Genomic DNA, 23142 nt, shown 5'->3' on the forward strand with positions numbered 1-23142 from the left:
CAATATTGCCCATGTTTATTGAATGGGTGCTAGAATATTCCTGTACAGCAATGGACATTATGAGGCAGATTTATGCAAAGCATACATACAGTAACAAAGTCCTGTAAACTGTAACAACCTGCCAGCTTTATGACATAGTAAGAGAGACAGCCTTTCCTCTCCTGTCTTATGGAGCAATTTTTTTCTTCATTTATTTTATACAACTTATATTTTCATAAAATACACTATAGCCTTTTAAAAATGGCAAAAGCATTATACAATTTAAATGGTATGCAAGGTACAAAAAAAGGAAAATAAATATGGCATTAATATTTTATGACATGCATTCATTTGCAAGCAGCGTACGCGTTAGGCTGACAATTTATGAGATGAAACCGTTGCTCACATTTTCCCATCAAAACAAAGCTCGGAACAACAATTCTACATTTGGACCTTAAAGCTTTGCTTTGTTTTTGTACCTTCATGGTTGAACTACAACAGCTTCAGTTTCTGATGTGTTGTTTCAATACCGGTTCTACATTAGACACCATCTTCTGCCATTTCAGCGAAGGCCTTGTGGATGGATATTTATACTGGCACAAGAGAGAAGGTTTGGTAATTCTCAACAGAAAGCAGCTGAAGGAAAGAAATAGAAAATACAATGCTTACGGTCAGGAAAGGCCTAAAAATCTAGAGCACCAGGTACAAATGGAGTAAAGATGGTGCTTTATGTACATTCTACAGGTTTAGTAGCACCATTACAAGCTCAAGGCGCCTCGTGGGAGGAGAAAGTCGACAGGTAATGTAAAGCTTCTTAGGGAGGCGAGAGTTCAAAGTAATGTGGTCGGTTTAGTATTCAGCTGTCCACGCAGGCAATGCAACGCGAGCCCGTGGCGTCTATCTTTAACTGCGCTCTGTAAGTTAAGATGGTTTGGTGAGGTGAAGTACAACAGAGACGGCGGGTGATCGGGGTCACTTCTGGGCCGGACCGGGGTAGCAGCGGGACAGCACGTGAGGATCAGGCGCTGTGCTGCCGACTGCGTGGCTTCCTGCAAGAGGGCATGAGGGGTATCGGGTTCTCAACTTTCCCTAGGCCCCGCCTCCAGAGCCTCCTCATCCAGCCGCTGCTGCTCCTCTTCCTGTAGGAATCTCTTTTCCTCCACTAGCTTCATCCGGTCGCGGATGCTTTCGGCAGAGGAGGCCATGTCACCCGGGCTGCCGAAGAACTGCTCGCTCCTGCAACCAGGGCGAATGGGGATGGTGGGAAATGATGACAAAAACAAGACATATCCATCTCAGTGATTGTTGAAGAAGTCAAGACGATAAAGCAATCCAATTAAGGAATAAATATTAAAAGATCATGCTTTAATGCGTTTAATTGGTTTGAGGCAAATAGAAATTGCCCCAACATATTGATTTCTTTACAAAGTAAAATAGGTATTTTTTGTAATGGATGAATCAGAACAGAGTGAAAGAAACGTGCACCACACCTCGTTCAATACTGCTTAAAAGGATCTTATTTTTAAAAATGTATTCCTAAATAATAATAATAAATATAATCATAAGATGTTGTGTGAGGATACATAAATTATTAGTAAATAGATCAATTAAAGTGAGGTACAAGCAGGCAACATTTTATGCATTTGGCTGACGCTCTTATACAAATTGACTACGACCGCATTCAAGTTATACATTTTGCAATTCATGCATTCCCTAGGAATCAAACCCATGAACCTAGGGTTGCTAACGCCTACTGATTGAACATACATGGTTAATCTTTCAATAATGTTTCAAAGGATCCTATTTTATTCTAAAAATGTATTCAATAATCATCAATATTTAATTAAAACAAAAATACAAAATATTAAAGGGGTCATCAGATGCCCATTTTCTACAAGTTGGTATGATTCTTTAGGGTCTTCATGTAAAGTTTGTAACATACTTTGGTTAAAATTCCTCAATGGTTGTGTAAAACACCCTTTTTACCTCCTCAAAAACAGCTATGTTCACAGCGACCCGTTTCGGTGCATGTCTCTTAAATTATAATGAGTAACTGCTCACCCCACCCCTCTCTTCCATGGGGAGTGTCACACAAGACACGTAAAGTGCTGCCTTGGCAGACAGTATACAAATGGATGAGGAGGAAATATGCTAACACTGGACAGTCCGTCAGTGGTCGTGGGCGGAGCATGAGCAATATGACATCATGAATCCAAACGGCTTGATTATTGAGAGTGTTTCGACTTTTTGAGGCTTAACAATAAAAATGGATTGGAGAAGAATTTTTTCATTGTATGGTGGTTGTGTCCACACACTGCAGACACATTTATATGCAAACACCATATAAAAGTGAATTTTGCATCCGATGATCCCTTTAAGGATATATTTTGTAAATGTATAAAAATATGATGTGGCTATAGTGTGGTCTACACAAGTGTGGTCATGCTTCATTTCAAATCTGAGGATGTTATCTCTAAAACTATCATTTTTCTAAAACATTTTCTAAGATCATATCATGTGTGTTTTTAGAGAAGGCTGATAAGATGCTAATAAAATATTGTGTTGCCCTGTAAACACCCACTTGCACTCTATTGTCTTTGTCTGGTGTGGCGAACATTCATTTTTCTAATGTTCTCACTCGACAAACCTTTCACATCTCTGCCGGGTATGAGACCTAATCTTCATTATACTTAACATTATTCTTTTGTTTGTATTCGGCCATTAATAGCCTTTATTCTGGCAATACATGGGTTGCCCATCTACAACACTTTGATCCCACTATACATTAATCCATCTAGTATCTGAAGTCTTGATGATGAAAATCATATTCTTGGGACCTTATGTGAATTCATTTAACAAATTAGATTTGGAATAGAATAGCTCCAGGCGGAACAGGTGCATTAGAGCTACAATTAGCAATTGAAAAGATTAATATTACACTTTTTACTCACTTTAAACCACCACCGAGTGTTTGTAATAACTTCCGATTGCAGTGCAATTTAATGTGGATTTTAGGCATATAATGTTGTTGAAATATGTTATGTATAGCCTTTTATAAGCAGCTAATCGCTACACTGTGAAGTGGTTTTATACCTACACATGACTGCTCTCTCTGGGTCAGCGGCAGCGTGAACACAGAAATGAATGTTCCGGTACGACTTTGTCAAAAGTTTAATAGACATTCCATTTGGCTATAAGATCACATGGGTGTTTGAATCAAAAAATAAATAAAAAATTAACAATTAATCGTGCAGTTCTAATTAATATATTAAAACTAATGACAGTTTTGAGAAAAAAGACAGTAGGAGAGTGTCACTGTACTTTGGCTTTTTGGCTCTTACCCATCAGGGAAAATGACTGGCACAGTGAGCCTGTCCAGCAAACCTTTCCCCACCGTCTCCACCTCTTCATACGCCTCCACATCCACCATCAGCTCGGCTAGTTCAGGGCTCTCTCTCAGAATCTGAAGGCAGGGAGAAAGACAGTTACTGTCTGATATATTACAGAGCTCTGGTTTGGTGCAAACATCTAAAATCATATCAATCACTTCAAAATCATCAAGCTTTGGATAGATTGCAGAATCAAAGCAGCTTGAATATAATACATTTTCAAAAAAAAAAATGATGATGATGATATACTAAAGTAAAAAGGTAAAAAATTCTAATCCCACTGAAGATCTATAAAATGTCAGCTTTCATTTGCCTAAAAATAGACATGAATATGCATATTTCCACTGTCATCAAGCAGACCATAGTTATTTATCGGTTCATAATAAAGAGCTTTTGCAATGCCTTAACTGCTTTAAAACATCGTTTCAGTTTTCATAGTTTCAACTATACGTTTAAAATAGTTCCCCCAAAAATGTATATTCCGTCATTTACATTCCTCATGTTGCTACAACCCCATTTGCTGTTATATTTTCCGTGGAACACAAAAGGGAGAAAAACCAAAGAATCATGCTGCTCGTCAAGATTTCTCCTGTTGTGTTCCATGGAATAAGGAAATTCATACAGGTTTGGAAAAACACGAGCGTGGGTAACACAGAATTTTCCTTTAATTATCCCTTGAAATTTGGCATGACATTTGTTCAGCAGAACTGCGCCAACCTTCTCAGCAGCTGTGTGGAAGGCACTGGCCATCTCCAGCCGGTGCTGCCTCTCGTCAGACGTGACTGTGAACTGTTTCCACACACGGTTGAGTCTGGGCAGCGTGTCCCCTGAGGAGCGGGTGGTACAGCGCAGAGACTGGCACAGCACCACTGTGGCCTGCAGCAGCTGGCGGCCGTAATCATAGGTGCTCTGGAAGCATTTACAGTGGACCGTTAACACCACATGGGCTGGATACTCTTATGACACTATACTCTAAGAAGCATGAAAACTCATTTCTTACACTTGAACTGGGGAAAATGTGCATTTTTGAAATGTACTAAATAAAGGTTTTATAATGAAAATTACTTGAGTAATTGTTGCCTTCTGTAACAATAAACATTAAAAAGGGAGGAATTTATTTAATACATTCTCTAAAAAGTATTTAATCCTCATAAATGATCAAGGCAATTATGATATTTAAATTTGAAGTGAAACAACAACAATAATATCTTATAAAAAAACTAACGGATAAAAATGAGTGAAGACAACACAATAGATTTTATGTCATAAGGACATAAAAGGCTGGAATTGATTTAATTATGAGAATCTATAAATCGGGATTAAATTCTTTGATCAAAACTAAAATATTATAAAATACAATAATAATGTGGAAAATTGAGCTTTTCACAATGTCTTTAGCAGCGGATTCAATACGATTCAATGTGGCAATTTATTAAAGCAAGCTGCATTAAAAGAAAATCAAAAACTCAGTTTTAAATACCTGTGCAACATCCACAAACTTCTTGTGTTTCTCCAGCAGAACTTTGGTTTCTTGTGAATCATCTCCCAGTCGGATGTGGGTCTTCAACAAAGCATCGAGCAACTCTCCTAACCACTCCACCGCCTGAGAAGAAATTAAACAGCCCTTACAGACCCTCAGAACAACAGACACTTCAAAAGAGTCTTTTCAATTGAATTTCAAGCTCTGACCTGCGAAGCATCTTCCTCACACTTGAAGAGCTGTACCATCTGCAGCATCTTAAGTCTCCTGACATCAACCATGTCCTCACACCTATAAAACACAAGCGAACGCATAAGACCCTCTTCGCTTGCTCTTGGTACACCAGGAGTGCTGTGTCCATGATGAGAAATCATAAAAAGAGGAGAGGAACCTCTGTTTGCGGAGCTGCATGTCCTCCATGACGCCCTGAATGTGGTCGATATTATCTTTGTTCTCAATGCCTACATCCTTGCCGTAGGAAAAAGACGTCTGGGTAGACATCTGGTCAAGCAGCACTTGGCCTTTTTCTCTTAAACTTTGCAAAGCACCCTCTGGAAGACAGTGAGAGAAACGCAATACACTGAAAGTGAGGAAACTTCTCTAAAATAACATTTCTCCTGTTTTATGTTCATGCAGATTTAGTCTCAGAGATGGACAGCAGGCCCACTGACTGCTCGATTCATAAACGATGGACAAATTCAGTTAACATTTTTTGCTGCTCAATTTTTTAGTTTGAAGCACAAGCAAGTTAACTAGACATCCACAAGCAGAACTGCATATTCTGCTTTGTTTTCATGAATTACAGTATGTCAGAGTTGAAGTATACTTTTTTTGTCACTTTGGTGTATGCTAAATGTAAATGAAATTGTGTTTTAAAAAAAAGCATCCCAATTCATGCACTCATTTATTAAGTTTGATTAATATCATAAATAGTGCAAGTAGTATGTTCACACTGAAAATTCCAAATACAAAATGTGCACTTAAAATACCCGGATGATGCACTTATTTAACCGGAAAAATCAAGTGTGGAATATTGGACACTGAGCAGTTAACCGTCACAGCTTTCCTTATGTAACGGCGGAGGGGCTATCAGACTTTGATGTTGGATAACAAAATAAACTTGTACAATTCATACACTAGATGGCTGAGTAGACAGTGCATAGTATATAGCATTTCATTTAAGACTTTAAAACTTTTATTTAAATTCTATATAATTCTGATAAAGCATAGCTCAAAACAACACAGTAACTAAATTAACTGTATAACAAATTGAACAATAACCTTATGTCTGGGTGGTCCTTGAAAAGCAAACATCTGGTTATGTAAGACTAATGAATAAGCACCAGAAGTTCTGCTTTATCAAACTTTAATCACATGAAACAGGATCAGGCATACGAGTAGGACAACAGGGCTTCCTAACCTACGCTCTTGAGTTTCTCCTCCAGATGTTTTAGAGTTTGCTGGATAGCAGCTCCATCTGCAGGGGCGACGTCTGCACAGAGCATTCCCAACAGCCCGTCTAACTGCTGGGACAACTGAGACAAAGACAGACACTGACATTAGAAAGAAGCTTTCCATATATATATATATATATATATGGCCAACAAATAATTTCTACACTTTTTTTTGTGATGATTTGGGGAGGAAATCTGTGGAATGGCTTTACAGTGCCCCCATTATGCTATTTTAAAGGTTCCTACTTTTGTTTTAGATGTCTCCAATAATAGATTTACATGCATCCCAGGTTAATTTGTTTTTTAAATTTTCTCATAATATACACTGCACCATAACTTCTTTTCTCACACCGTCTGAAATGGTTTGATAAAGGATTCGGCCTCTCTAAACCTCTCCTTTCCTACTCTGCTCTGCTCTGATTGGTCAGATGGCCCAGTCTGTTGTGTTGGAAACTAAATGTCTAAAACGGGTCAAACTAGATGTTTGTGGGCAGCCAATAAAGAGCATTATGCAAATTTGATACAAACTTACAAAGGTTTGTGCAGGAAGTAAGACTGGAATTACTGACGACTCGTTTCAGGCAGTTCAGAATTGGTTCTTTTTTTTTGGGAGACAATAACTCCATTTATCATGCACTTTGAACTTTAAAAATTTGCAGATCTTTTACATTCACAAACATTCACAAATCCGAAAAAGCACAATAGGGGTACTTTAAATATGCGTAAATGGCTTGTGAATAGCATTTTGTGTTGACTAAGACATTTTACTTCTAAAATTTGACAAATCAAAGTAAAACAAGAGGAAAATAGAAAGTAGGATGAGACTTGATTTTATCCATCTGGAATTTGGACTGGATTGTGAAGTGTGGGTGATAAATACAACAATGGAGCCTGGTGATTGGAGGGGATGGAATGAAAATATATGAGGGATTCATGGCATTAAGTTATTTCAGAGGCTGAGCAAGTATTACATTTTGATTGCATTTCATTTCGAATAACATGCACAGGTGAACTGTGCACAACAAGACTAGTACTGTACATTGGAAAAGTAAAATTTTGACTTTCATGTTGACTTCACACAGAACTGATATCTAGATTACACTGTATCTAGTCTTAGCAGAAAGCATCCAAGAAGCCAAAATATTTACTTAAATCTACATTCAAAAGATGTTTGTGTTCTGTTGAAATCTGCAGAGCTGTGGGTGCAGATTCCATGATCAGATATCGTCTAGAATCTTACATCTTGTGCCGTCATGTGGAACTCATGGGCAGACTGCAGCACGTTCTGTCTGAACTCTAATTGGCTGGCCTGCCGGTAACAGACATCACTGAGCTGCTGCTGCAGACCCTTGAGCTCCATCAGGTCCTCTTCATCTCCTGCGCTCAGCAATGCTGCGATCTGCTGGTTCAGCTCCACATAAACAGCAAACCACTCCTGCAGCAAACAGCATGACATTGGCTGTTAAGACAGTTAAATAAACCACTAGCACTCATAAAGATCAAGGGTCCATAAAAACAGTACACCAATCCTGCAGACCAATAGAAAAAAAGACTAAAACACAACAAAATTTCTAAAACATTTGCAGTTTATGGACTGATGAACGTCCAAAACACCCCTAAACATCACAAGACAAGGCCATTCATATTTTACTGTATCGAACATGATATTCAAATATTTGTTTGTAAATTAACACCATGTTAGCTTTCACAACATTTTCAAAAATATACATCATAAATCTAAAACTAACTAGTGGTGAATGCTTGGACAAGGATAACTACTATTATTGTTTCTACAAACGGTTTTCAACATTGATAATAATAAGAAAAATGTTTATGGGCACCAAATCAGCATATTAGAATGATTTCTCAAGGATCAGGTGACACTGAAGACTGGAGTAATGATGCCGAAAATTCAGCTTTGCCATCACAGGAATAAATTACAATTAAAATTATACATCAAAATTGATAGCCATTGCTTTAAATTAATAATATTTCACAATATTACTGTTTTTACTGTACTTTTGATCAAATAAATGCAGCCTTGGTGAGCATAAGAGACTTTAAAAAATAAAAATAACTTACTGGCCCCAAGCTTTTCAACAGTAGTGTATAGACACACAGAGACCAGTAAATAACCACCTAGCAACCAAACTGAACACCTTAGTAACCGCATAATGTCCTCTTGGCAACCAATCACAACATCATACCCTCACATTTTTGACTGTTGCATAGACAAAGATCACTCAGCCTACATGTTCTTTAGAAAATATCTAGAAAAATGACTATTGTGTCTAAAATCCCTATTCATGAAGTGTTGCAAGACCATCTTGCAAGAAAGCCCACTACTTTGGCAACACTTTGCATGCTGACTAACATGAAATCACTTTTACGTAACCTACGGTTTGAACCGTGTCTATAATTGGCTCAGTTCCTGGCTCAGTGTGACAAAGAGGTCACTGTTCAACAAACCATGAAGCCACTGAGTCACACACTCCAAAACAACACCTTCCAGTAACAAAACATCAATACCAACAACTCTACGTCACAGAGATCCCAGTAAATCACAGAGGCTGTTTGTGATCACACTGAGCCACAAACCACACTGAAGAAATACAGAGGCAGTAACTACTTCAGACAAGCCAAGAGCACACCACAAACCACTCCTGAAACACACAGCCAAACAGCTGACCTTCAGCAAAAAACTGACTGTGGGTGAAAACCACATCTTTACAGCAAATCAAATGCATTTTCACAAAGACTGTAAACATTACATCGTATTCATGAAATATGTACTAAAATATACTAGGTAGCCTGAATCAAATATTTAACATGTATCTAAATACATAATTTCGTCACCTTCCTAAAATAATATTCATTTTCAAATGACTTAGCAATTAATTATTTTCTCAAATAAAGTTTGTATAATCTGAAGTATTCAAGAAAATTGGAAAGTGATTCCCTCAAGTAAAATATATCAATACTGCCACCTACTGGCGGGACATAAACTGCATGGTTTTGGCATTTCAGTGTCATTTCTCTGACTTCTTATTGCCATCTTGAGTAGATTTGTCAGGTCACAAAAGCAGATCTTGAAACACAAAATAGTAGTACAAAATCCCTCATCTCAGCAGCTCTGATTGCTGGAGTTCTATGATCTACAAATTCACCATTTGCATTTCAGAGGGGCTACACATTCCACAAAAACCACACACACAAGCCAGAGATGACAGCTGTACTTACACTGTGTTGACTCTCGATCTCCTCATGCTTCTGTTGCAAGGCCTGAGACGCGCGAATGGAGTCTCCAATCCCCCACTGCGTGCGGAGCTGCTCTGTGCCAGGACCCTCCAGCCAATTCACAACCTGCTCACACACAAGACACAAACACAGACAAAGAAACCTTTAATTAGTGAAGCACTACCACATTTGACCCCTGAGCTACTGAGCAGACTCTAATCGGAAATAAATCAGGAGGAACAAAGAGCAAATCTAATTAACTAAATGACAGGATCAGGTCGATGAGAGCTCAAATTAAAAGGTTTACTTAATTAGATATGCACTTGTTTACAAAAAGACAAAATGTAGGTTGAATCGTCTCGAGGGCTGCACAATCCTTTGGCTGTCAGATTTTGAATGAACATCAATGTTAGAGCAAAATGAGATCTCAGAGCTGCACCTACATTTCAGTCTGTTTCCTCACACAAATATAGTTTAAAAATAATAATTGCATTTATAGCGTTTTCTAAGCTAGTTGTAAAGATCTTTCAAAATTCATCCTTTTGTTTTGCACAGAAAGAAAAGGATACAGGTTTGGAACAACATGAAGGTGAAAAAAAGACAACAGTTTTCATTTATGGGTGAACTAACCCGTTAATTAACTTGCAAGTTCAGTCTCAATTTGATAGCTAAGAGTTAAAAATGGGAATTACAACTGAAATGGCAGAAAAATTTAATTAATTTCTGTTGTTCAATGACCTAGGGGAAATGAAAAGTCTGGAACCGCAGCAAGAGAACCTGCTTTGTGAAGAATGTGCCTTTACTTTAAGAATCGCTGCTTAGTTTGCAAGGCTTCCTGTTTGTAATTGCTCCAGGCACTGTGGATTACAAACGATCCCCCCCCTTTCCTGCACAATTTTTCACAGAAGGTAAGAAGTAGGCCAAACTCCTTTTCCAACACGCAAGATGTGCACCTCCCAACATCCCGATCACCATGGAAACAGACATTGTATTTCATCTGACAGGAGTGGTTTTGGGAGACTTTCATAGGATACACAATCTTGGCATCAACCTTGGTGATTTCCAGAATTTTTAGACATTCTTCATTACATTAAACTAAGAAATGATATGATATATTTTTTTAACAAAGGTCAAAAGAACAGGATTTATTTGAATTTGTGACGTTATAAATGCCTTTACTGTCACTTTTGGTTGTGCATTTAAATAAGAGGTTAATGACTGACCCCAATTTTTTGAAGAGATGATTGTAATTTTTTGATACAAGAATATAAATCAATTAATATCAATGTAGTGAAAAAAAGAAAGCAAAAGCACAATATATATATGTATGATTGCACCGCCACAGCCCAGCTCTCTAACAGTGATTCTCTATAGCAATCGGATTCTCAGAGGGAATTTGGTGGGAGTGTGTTTTGTAAGCCTTCCAAGAATACAGCGCAGCACAGAAAATTATGTGACAAATCTTTTCTGTGGAAAAAACTCAGATTGTATGGTGCAGAGATCCACCAAAAACTTCTATTTGTAGACTAAAGACTGCTGATTCACCATAATATCGAAGCCCAGCCAAAGTCTGAACTAACAGTACGATGTCTTCGCTTTCAAACCTTGGTGGTATTTAGATATAGAAATAAAGCAAAATGGTTCACAGATGACATTGAAACTCCCTCACACTCCACAACATCATGTGGTGGGTTTGTGAAAGATGACGGTGCAAAGACATGAAATAAGCACAAGGCTATGTCCTCCCTTGTGAAACATTCCCTTGTGAATCTTAAACACAACCTGACTATCTGGAGGTGATCTTTCATTTTGTTGCTGTTTTACCTGCATGACCTTGGTCTGGATTTCCTCTAGCTGGGAGCGTTTGCTGCGTTGTCTGCAAACTTCCTGATACTTTGTGTACTGCTCCCTCAGAGAGTCCAGGAGCTTCATCACCTGAGGCTGAGCCAGCAGCTCATCGTCCATGGGTGACCAGGCTGTGCCACTTCCTCCACCCTCAGAGCCATTGAAACGCCTCTGCTGGAGCTCAGAGAGCAACTCATGGCCTGTGAAAGAGGTAGACAACAGGGCAAATAAACATTTATGAGAGAAAAATCAAGGCCTTGAAATACCTTGAAAAGGGAACGCAGTAAACCGTAGCGGTAATAAAGTGTTCCACATGTCAAGTAGAAAGAAAGCAATGAATGAGCTCTACTACAAAAGGAGTACGGATTTACTTAATATAATATGAATACATTAAGTCTAGTATTCCAACTAATTTATTTTAAACACAAAAGTGACAGACTCAAATACAGAAGAAAAACTAATTTTGTGCCATTGCTGTGTTCTAATTTGTGCCTCTAACCAAGGTTAGGCAAAATTCTGAATTCATTGATAATTGGTTACCTTTCATTAGCACGAATATGAATTAAATGGGGTCTTCAGGATATTACATTGCCACTTGAATTGAAGTTGCAAAACAGAAACAAGGATGAACTGAATTAGCCCAATATAGCAACAAAACAGGCCAAAATGGAAGCATGTATCAACTAAAAATATTTTAGTAGTATATATTTGAGATGCACCGATCACCAATACTACTTGGAAACAAAGTTGAAATTTAAGGCATTTAAAAGACATTCTCAGTTCAATTCTGAACGGTGCACAACCCTGCTTGTTACAGTTTATTCAAAGCAAAATTACTTACACGGGGCCAGTGGTGTAATTTAATAAACTAATAATACTTTGTTACGGTACTTGAGTATTTTTTTGGGAGAATCTGTACTGTACTTGAGTTTTTATATTTCTGTCAACTTTTACTCCAGTACATTTCCTAAATAAAATTTATACTTTTACTCCAATACATTTCCCCAATGCATATTCGTTACTTAAGTCGGAAGATTGACTGCAAGCAAGCATGTGCAAACAAGTGCTCACACAACTGCGGTTGATCTCATTTTCCGAGTGCGCCCGTTGCTGGAGTGGCTGAGAAGGGTGAGCTGTCATTATACAGTACGAGAACGACCTCTAGAGGCGAAATAAAAACGATCACTGACGCCTCGTGGAGTTTGTTTTGACACGTGACGTGAGGCTGCGTGCTGCACAGAGTGGGACACTTCAAAAACGGATTTAAACAAAGACAACAATATGGTATGTTATGCAGTCTACATTACAGTACAATGAGTACATGTTTTCATATCATTATATATGCTGCATTAGTGGAGAACAACAGTATGTTTGCAAATGAGGCTGAGAGGATGCTAACATTAGTAGTCCCTCAAGCGGTTAAAGCAGTGTGACAAAAACCAGACCCAAACGATTAATGTCACGATTGTTACCATCTATTTACATACTTTTACTCAAGTGTGGCTTTCAGGTACTTTATCCACCACTGCATGGGGCACAACAGCTAAACTGATGAAGCCATTCTTTGGCGGAGGGCATGATGTGAGGGACATACTGATCAGGGTACTCAACTCACGTTACAAACCAGCTTTAGCTTCAAACACAAAAGCTGTGAAATCGCTTTAGAGTGCTAAACGGCACAAAAGCCAAGTTCTTGGCTCTACCCAACCAATAAAACTGAATGGAGTCACAGGCCAGCTGGAAAAACAGCTTCACCATTGACATCACAAGCTAGATACAGCAGAGCAGTTCAAATCCCCGGACCAAAATCTGCTTTTGCAACTAGTCTTCAAATGGAGGCAAACCGTTTCAGAAACATCTGAAAGTTTTGCAATTTCAAAGCAATGCCTACATGCATGTGAACACAGACAGCAAAGATCGGCACTCACCAGTCTGAAGGACCGTTTCAGGGTCAAATGAAGGCAGGCTGTTGCTTTCTGAAGACCTATGATTGTAACAAAGCATTTTCTATAAAATTATGACCATTTAATGAAACAAATTCATTGATTGCGGTGTGTATTTGATTGTTCAGTGCCTTTGAAAGCATTTTAAATTACCCATTAAGAACAGCTAATGGTTAATAGAAAAACAGTGGCCCCTGAAACCGCAGACATAATTAGGAGCTCATGCCTGGAGATGAGACATAAAATACCTGTCCTTCTCTGCCTGGCTTCCTTTCTCATTTTCATTGATGACGATAAGTTCATCCAGAAGGGATGTGGATTCCTTTGTGAATTTTTCAAAGACCTAAATGAGCGATAAATGGCAAATAAGACCTGCAGTTAAAAAAAACAGCATACCGTTGTATTGATATACCTACACACTTAAATATTGTTCAGCCTTTCAATGATATTCAATACCCATCTCAATATTTCTGTATTTGCACTGAAGCAGGATCACAGTTTCAAACAGTGTTGTTATTGTTAACAAAATGAAACTATTAATTGTTTTTGTTCATTAAAATAAAACCCGTAGTAAAATAAAATGCAAGTTAGATGGGAAACTAATTTTAATTTAAACGAAAATTAGAAATGTTGCTTTGGCAGCTAAAATAAAAGTTTAAAGTACTACACTTACTAAAACTGGCCAAAGAATAAATAAATAAATACATCAATAAAATAAAAGATTAATAGAAATATTTAAAAAAGAATGACGAAAGTAAATAAAATAATAAATTGATGATTCGAAATGTTACTAAATACTACAACACGAACATAACACTAGTTTCAACTAAACAGCCACTACTGTCAAGTAGATTCAAAATGCAAAGTGAAATTAAGTTAAATAATGAATTTTACACACTATTTTAACTAATGAAGAATGACAATTTGATATTTTAAATGTGAATTTCTATTCACCAATACAACAATTCATAGTAAAAAAAAAAAAAAGGAATATTTAGATACATTTATTGTTTCTAAAACATACTGTATTAAATATATCAGTGAACATTTTTAATGATAATGTAATGTAGACAAGTTGGGTTGTCAAAACATCAAAACTATTTTACTTAAAGCTGCAGTCCGTAACTTTTAAGGTGGATTGTGGAAGAAAATTTTAGCCGTAGCTATACTCTCTTTTTTTTTTTTTTTTTTTTATGACGAGTCAAGCAGGTACTGGGCTACTCCGCAGTGGTGCCGACCCAAACCAGTCTGAATAGTCCGAATATAAACACTTATTATAGGTGTACCGTAGTAATTCAGGATAAGACAAAAACACGGTTTGGAAAATTTGATTTGTGATGTACTCGCTTATCATATGAATTTAATACAAAAAAAAAGTGTTATGGACTGCAGCTTAAAAAAAAAAAAAAAGTGACGATACCATCAAATTCAGCACACGCTGATAGAAGCTGCTTTCAAACGCTCCCGTGTGTATGTGTAAGCACTCGGTGAAGAGCAACAAAGGTTGCTTCTATTTACAATGTGTCAGAATCCGCTCAACACTGCTTTTCAGTCTTTGCAGGTGTGTAGATCTCAGTCAAGCTCTGAACTTTAGTGATTGACAGCTCCAGTGATTATAAATGGAGTGCTCTTTGCACGCTTTCTGTTTATAGCCCGTATACAATTTGAATAAAAGTATTGTTTTTCATGCTGCTCAGTACGCTGCAAAGTTTCTGGATTCACAACTGTATTTAAATGCGCGATCAAATCCGAAACTGCAAAGATTGACAGTGATATATCCATAGCAACAGATGTGACAAAACAATCTGATACTGTATGTCAAAATAGTTGTGCATTAAGTATTAGACTGTAAATGCTCTATGTAATGTGTGTGTTTTTTTACCTTCATTTTAATACTAATTTTTCACTCTATCTTTTTATAAACAATGTTAACTTATAAAACTAAGGCTAAATAAATAGTAAACTAATAAATTGAATTAATGTTAATATTTCAAACAGTGAAATAAAATAGTTTAACAGTTTTTGCTGTTACTGGAACTGGTACCGGTACCGAGAACCGTGAAATTAGTATCGGTATTGGAAATTAGTATAAACTGGTATCAGTACGGTGACAACCCTATAAACAAGTGTGGAATCAGAGCTACTACGAGTCAATTCATTGAAACCGTTTGATTCCCAGAAATTAACTAAAGTAGACTAATGATACTGCCTTTAGAAAACCACAAGAAAAGAATGCTAAAATAATCCCCTGATATTTACAATTTAGCTTAGTTTTATATCGCCAGCAATGTCATATGAATATACATCACTCAGCCCTACTAGCCACAACAACTCTGAACTACTGTAGTCTACCAATAAATAAAGTAATTTGCTACTCACCAATCGTTTGTTGACCCAGTCCAAATGATCGTAAACCAGACTCCCGCCAAATTCATCTGTAAGTTGGCATGGCTCGATGTAGCGTGTGAGTTTATTGGCAGACACCAGAATCACCTGAAACACAGAATGTACTCTCAGGCATGACTGAAAAAGACAAGAAAATAAAACCCACCCATTTGAGAATTATTTGTTGTAACAGAGGGGAAATTGCCTAATTTACTAATGTAACCAACTAAACAGGCATCTGTGCGCGTAATGTAGCATAACCTGAAATCGCTTAAGAGCTTCTGCAGCAGTCAAATGTCATGCAAGGTTAAAATCCGTGAATAATTTATTTGATATTTGAAGGCATATAGGACAAACTCTGCAGGTGAAGCAGCCATTCTGCTGGGTCACATAATGTCAGTCACACTCATTACCCAAAACTGTTTCTATAGAACAACACCAGGCGAAGATTTTTATATAGTGTTGCCTGTCATCTTTGAGAAAATTAACATGGTTAAATAGCCAAATATTTAAACATGATTAGTGTAATTAAGATTAACTATTTATCTCACGTTGTGCCTAAGAACATTACTAATCTTTGGTAAAAATCACTAACACAGACAACCTTTACTTATTGCTTTTATAAAATAAATAATCATAATACTATATAAAAAAACTACTACTAATAATAATAAATTATGATTACTTATTATAAATGCTGTATAATGATGAATAAACTATATATTTTCCTTAGACAAAATAAAACCTTGTCAGAGACTGATGTTCCTCATACCCATCAGCGTTTTCTTTCTTCTCAGATAATCAAATACTTCAGCTCAAATCAATATTTCAGGTCGATGTATTTGTTTACTTAATTGTTATGTAGCCAAGTAATAAGAGGAATAAATGTACAATCGCCTAGTCGTTAATGCAAAACAAACCTGTTCACAGCTGCCAAGCAGCGTAAAAAATATTCTGTAACATTATACACACATTGATTTATGATATACTTTACAAGTAAATGTTTATCATTCCTATGTCTGCGCTTAATGTATGCAGTCTCAATAAAATGAGGAGGACACCCCTCCTCACTGCACTTTGGTGTGTCGACAGGAAGAGAGACAGAACAGCTGTCTTTACAAATATGTTCAGCTGAGTCAACACACGGAACAGAGGGACAAGGCCTCACTGCAAACAGTTCCAGCCTGAGTCACCAAAGAGGAGATGAAGAAAAATATTTTGGATTCATAATATCTGGGGTACATTACTCACAGGATGTTAGAGGCGTGTCTGCCTCCGCTGCGTGGCTGTCTGCCGGGGACAATTTAAGGGGAAAAAAAGCCTAAAGGATGAGCCAAAGCCAGGTTTGTTTCATGTTAGTTTCACAAACTCTCTCTAACGGGTGTGCTTGAATCTAAAAAGCCTTGTTTTGGGCCATGAAGTTTCTGTGGCAGATACTAAAATGCAGCTTGAGCATAAAAGCTTTTGAACTGGATTTCATCTTATCTCCTTCTGTCATGTTATCATTGCAAATTCCGAGATGGAAGGCAAAAAAAAAAAAAAAAAATCACTAAAAAACAAACCCAACACCTTCCTTAGAAGCCTTAAAAGGAAATGTTCACTCGAAACAAAAATGCTGTCACATCTCATGTCATCAGTATGCTGGGGCTGGGGGGAGGGGAAGGGCCAGAGCACCCTGAAAAACAGTCGATACTATTTCTGCAATATCTATTCGGCTATGTTCAGATTGCAGGCAAATTCGATTTTTTCTCAAATAAGATCTTTTTCAGACAGACTGTCCGCACGATTAATTGGAAGTGATCAAATACGATTTCCAGATATAACCAACCAATCTCAATGGGTTGCTTTTGGAACAACATGGACATACCCATGTACGTGACGAGGTTTTCCAAAATGGATGCAAGAAAAATGGAGGTGCATCATCTCGCTTTCCAAATAAGCGCCGTGTCGAGTTGCGGTGCAGAAATCCTCCGTTGCACAAGAAAATGGCGTAACCTTTTGAAAAACCATGATTACTTCCAGCATTCCTGCCACCAGTTTTGACGTTATCGTTTATATGTCATTGTTGTGTGTTATCGATAAGTGATGCAAAAGTTTGAAATCCGATTTGAGCATCCAGACTGAGATGAAACCGCATCTGGATAAAATCTGGATTTGCAAAAAAAAAAAGTTGGTTGGCAGTCTGCTTCTGAAACTAAAGCTATTCACTAACCTTCCCCTACACCACAGCTCTCAAATCTTGTTCATGTTTCTGTTTATTGACAAAATGAAAAGATATATCCGCACACTGAAATTACAGCTCCAGTCAATATATAAATATTTATTAACAGTGCAACGTTTCGACCGATCAGGTCTTCTTCAGGCTCGTGATGATGAAGTGCCTTCATTGTGTCTGATCGGTAGCTTATTTTATCGTTATCTTTTATGTCCTGCACCAGAGCCTAACTTAGATTTAGAATGTGCACATTCTTTTTGTAATTCTTTGACTTTTTTCTCATGACACCTGCATACATTCTAACCGGACATAGTGTGGAGATCACACAAAGCTGTCGTATGATTCCAGACGCCAATTTGGGCCTTGGCAGCTGTAGTCACTATAAACTGTGACAGCAAAAACAAAAACATACAAGTTTATAATCACAAGTGGGGAAATAAATGACAGTATTTTAATTTTAGGGTGAACAAATCTTTTTAAAAACCATCTGCTCACCAAACTTTTAATCGGATGTGTATTTAATCAAAGTAATGTGCACTCTTTGAAATCCTCCAGTGACCCTGAACTGGTGCTGAAGCAGGAACGCAACAGCTTGGACTGGTGCCAGCTGTGCCCTCACATCTGCAAGGTTAGCTGGAGGAGATTAAACACTGTGTCTGCTAAAGCTCTCTGATCAATACAGTTCCATCAAAGCAGCTTCCATTCTGGTTACCTTGCAAGTATTTAAACACAATATATATATTTTTTCAAGTACAATTGGAAAAAGCTGTGCTTTGTTACATCCCTTGTCCACCGCTGCAATTACCCATATAGTAATCAAAATCATTTAGTTTAGTTAGAGAACAGACACAACAATTAAAAACTGAATGTGTCTGCTCAATGCAGCGCTGAGCCAAACGAAATCAAATAAAATATATTTTAGTATTTACAGAGCAAGGTGCCTGATATACTGTACATATATGCATTTCAGAAATTAAGGTTTACACACAAAAAAAACAGCATTTAAAATTATTTTAAACAAATCAAAAAAAAAAAAAAAACATACAAGGTTATACTAATATTTACATCTCTCTATGAAATGTTCAAAAAAGCAATGGCTGTCAACACAGTCATCACCATCATTCAAAAAATAGGAGCTGATCTAGGAGCTCTATACAGCTTTACATAGACGTTTTTAACTTTACAGCGTATGCCATTGAAAACACAGTAAGTCTATCAATCACAGCCTTGCTTTCATACCTGCCATGGCGCTGCTCTGAATAAGGTCTAAACATACAAAAAAAAGTGCAGCCCTGTAACAGACGGTCCAATGGACCCTAAGTAGCAGCGAAAGAGAATCCACTCATTTAATAAGGCCTCCGGGTCTTTTCCTTCCCATATGCTCATCAACGCCAGGCCAAGCATCAGTGATGAAGAGGTTCCTGGACAGAATGATTAATGCAGAGCGCACGGTCCTCGTGCATCTCAGCGATCGGATGCAGATACAAAACCCCCATTCAAGTATGGATCTTCAAGTAGGTCAAGAGTATGGTAATGACTGTTTTCACTAGTCTCCGTGTTCAAGCCTCCACACTTCCTAATGCTGATACACTGACCTCCATTCAGCCAAAACTGTGCCATCTGCTAGTTGTAGGCAGCTAGAGGGGCCTGCTGGCCCAGATCACGGCACAAACAACACAATGACCCCAACAAACATACACATACAGAGGTTTCTATTTAGGAGACAGTGGTCCGACTGTCCTTCTAAACCCGTCATTCGGCTCTTGGCTGGATCCATGTGATGGTTGCCAGGCAACATGGCATTATTGGTAAATGCCCAGAGAGGGCATTAAGCAAGACAGCCAGACAAATGAGCATGCGGTTCGAAGCCAGGCTTCATCAGCACACATACTGTGCATGACTGCATACTGTAGTGCACATCTGCAGGATCATGTTACGGTTACGTTCACATATAGCCCAATTTCCTGCTCCTAAAGTGAATGCCGGAGGGCTGCTCATTCAATGTAAACACAACCACCTGCCAACTTCACCCATTTTCTTCATGGCCCAATTACAAGAAAACACTGCAGTCTGCTTCAATTTATGATATTACAGGAGAGATGATGAAATGGAGAGATTCGTGAAAGTGAAGGAACCAAACCAACCCATATGAAACATTGTCTTGTATAGCGATTTAAACACTTACCTCAAGCTTAATTTTTTTACAAAGACAATTTATTTAAGACAATAATTTTTCCAGAATAAATCATTCTTAAATAAACCACATACAAAAACAAATTTAACAAAAACAATTAGATTCTACAAGTGAATTTAGGCCTTGTAATATTATAATTCAAAGTATGAACATTTTTAATTCAAGCTAGGATTGGGTTTAGAGATCGACCGATAGTGGATTTGTAAAATAAAATGTGAAAGAACACTGGACAGTCTTTATTGAATCTACAAAAGAGATTAATTCAAGAGCAGAGTATTTTCTCTTTGTCTTTTTTTATTTTATTAACATGACAGGCAGCAGCAGGAATATTAGACTGCTGTCACTTTAAGAGCTTATGCACGGACCCAATATAGCCTACTACTTATCTTTCTCAATTAATTTGTTTCCAAAACTAACTGTTTAACTGAATACTTGCCAAGACGGACATTTTGACATAAATCTGTGCGTATTTGACCATTTAAGCGCAGTAAGCCACTCATAATTGCAACTCACAAGCTGCTTGAGACTGAGAGGCGGCTTATGTGCGCTCCACTTTCCACAAAATTTTGGTGTGAGCACGAAACCTGCTGGAATGAGTAAAATTAAGCGCAATACAAGCACTATTTAACCAGAGCGAATGAGAATAGAGAGAGAGAGAAGGTCATGTGTCTTTGCGAGCGAGGGTCACTTCGTCGTCGGAGAGAAGAGAGCGAGAACATGAAACTGACGTTATTGCCTGTGCCGCTGGCAATAAAACTGACTTGCTCTGAATCGGTAAGACGTGAGAGTGACCAGCCGGTTACCGGTCCATGCAGATCATGTGGAAAATTGTCTAATTCCGGTCCCTGGCCTGTCGATCAGTGCATCTCTAATTGAAAGCCAAGAAAGAAACAACCTTCATGATGCCAGTTTTCCAGAATAATTCATTCAGACAAGCCCAGATGTGCTCCATGTCCTTTAAAGCCCTAAAACAGCCCTGAAAACCATATTTTACTCACAGCACCGCTCTCTTTTTTTGCCCTGACAAATGAAAGAGAAATGAAGCCATTGCATTAGTGTCAATAAAAGCACTGTCTTACTGTGAAGCCCCAGACCATTGTAAATGAAGATGCACAACTTCTGTTTATGAAGTTTCATTATTCACAGCAAATGCGGGAAATTACCTACTTACACGCATGACATCCTTCGGGTGTCCCTAATTAAATACACCGTCGTGTGTGATTGTATTATGTGCAGCTACACCAAGAGTAAAACGATGAAGCCGTGGTCTGCTGTATGGAAAACACTTGCAGTGGAACCTTTCTAAACAGTCCATTTAGGTTAAGCAAAATTAAAGCCATTGACTAAATAGTTTTTTTGTTTTTTATACTGAAGGATTGGGAAGAATTTTCTGTCTACGTCATTGTCTTCTGTGTGAATAATTTGTGTTATCGGGTTTATGATCAGACGTACCGCTGTATCAGTGTCCTTATTTGCACAAACATTTTTCATTTGAAGACGACATGATGAAATCTGTGAGTATACATGGTGCTGATTCATGTTTGGAGCAGGAGAGTAAACAAAATATGTCTGTAAAAACTTGAAACATGGTTGCTTCAGTCCAGATATGAACTGCGAACCATGTTGCGAGTTGTTAAAACTCAGCGTGAAATTTTGTTAAACTCAGCGTGAAGTTTAGCTCTCATGCGCGCTCTTGCGTGTTGTTACATTACATATTAAATATTGTTAGTCATATTTTCCATGTGTTGGTAGTCAAACTCCAGCTCTGACCGCATTGTGGGGAAAATCCAAACAACACTTTTGAGCTACTGTAATGAGGAAACAAACACTTACGACAACCTTTCTCGCTCATCATGAGAACTAACCTATGCCACTCCCACACCATACACACGGCAATGTAGTCCTTTTAAAGGAACCATTTCCTGTAAAGCTGCTAAGAACAATACGTATTGTGCAAGTCAATATACAAATAAAACGGACTCAACCTAACTAACCAATCAGAGCACAAGATACTACCCAATGGGCCAATGCAACCATTCACAAAATGAAAAACACAAATACTACATTTTCATGTTTGATCACTGCTGTCACTTCTAAGTACTTGTGTACTCATTCCCAACCCTGATGTCAAATATAGTTATGTCAAAATTGAGCTCTTTGTCCACTAAAACAAACGATCTCTAGTACACTTACCTCAAAGCCAAGCCTGTCCTTCTCCTTCCAGAAGCAGAAATGGGTCACTTTTTTGTCCCAGAATTCATCAGGTTTCACCACACACACAAGAGAGACCTCAGCTGGGATCACATTCTGGAAGAAAAATATCACAGTTCACAATCCAGCTGTTTAAGTCATCCAAAAACATGACATCGACACACACACACACACACCCACAAACACACCACTTATATTTACAAATAAGATCACTCTTTTTATTGAAGAATAGAGATGGATCAATCACTGATAGTCAGATATAAATGGGACCAAGGTCACATAATCCTTTCAGTTTACTTAAACTAATCGCCAAATCAACCATTTAAAATCGGCGGATCAATGTTATTGTACCTACTGGTCTAAAGGACAGTTTAATTTCAGAACAAACTCATTTCAACATCTTTAAAGCTGTTGAAATTAAGTTATCTGCACACCGCAAATGTACAATGCACTCACTCATCATAACTAAAAACTGCAGGTCATCCAGAGGACACATCAAGCAACAATAACAGAGAGGCTTCACTATCTCCTCCACTGATAGAATGAGCTAAACTACACAAATCTACAAGGTACATCTACAACCACTTTAATAACCAATTACAACTACTTCAGCTTTCTTTGGCGAAACAATATTGCAATTTATAATAAGTCATACGCTGTGTTCCATTCAAAATCAGATGTGATAGGGTATGGATTTTTCTCAAACGTTGTTCTTCACAAATATCATCAGCAATAAATTCAAAAGCGACTCACAAACAAGGAATACAACAAAACGATTCATCCCAAGCCTTAAGCTAAAACTATTTTTAT

At 37.8% G+C, this 23142-nt stretch overlaps 1 protein-coding gene across 1 annotated transcript in view; it reads right to left on the reverse strand.

Moving 5' to 3' along the window:
- The window catches only part of sestd1 (SEC14 and spectrin domains 1), a 31645-nt gene continuing 8503 nt past the window's right edge, over window positions 1–23142 (reverse strand). The window contains exons 6-19 of the mRNA XM_079618124.1: window positions 22315–22428; window positions 15707–15820; window positions 13576–13670; window positions 13313–13368; window positions 11364–11584; window positions 9543–9665; window positions 7543–7737; window positions 6269–6383; window positions 5240–5399; window positions 5058–5139; window positions 4849–4971; window positions 4086–4277; window positions 3321–3442; window positions 1–1215 (exon numbers count right to left, since the gene is read on the reverse strand). Of these exons, the coding sequence (XP_079474250.1) occupies window positions 1059–1215; window positions 3321–3442; window positions 4086–4277; window positions 4849–4971; window positions 5058–5139; window positions 5240–5399; window positions 6269–6383; window positions 7543–7737; window positions 9543–9665; window positions 11364–11584; window positions 13313–13368; window positions 13576–13670; window positions 15707–15820; window positions 22315–22428 (1869 nt within the window). The 3' untranslated portion in view covers window positions 1–1058. The remainder of the gene's footprint in view (window positions 1216–3320; window positions 3443–4085; window positions 4278–4848; window positions 4972–5057; window positions 5140–5239; window positions 5400–6268; window positions 6384–7542; window positions 7738–9542; window positions 9666–11363; window positions 11585–13312; window positions 13369–13575; window positions 13671–15706; window positions 15821–22314; window positions 22429–23142) is intronic.

The sequence above is a fragment of the Phoxinus phoxinus genome (genome assembly GCF_949152265.1).
Source record: "Phoxinus phoxinus genome assembly, chromosome: 7".
Taxonomy (NCBI): Eukaryota; Metazoa; Chordata; class Actinopteri; order Cypriniformes; family Leuciscidae; genus Phoxinus; species Phoxinus phoxinus.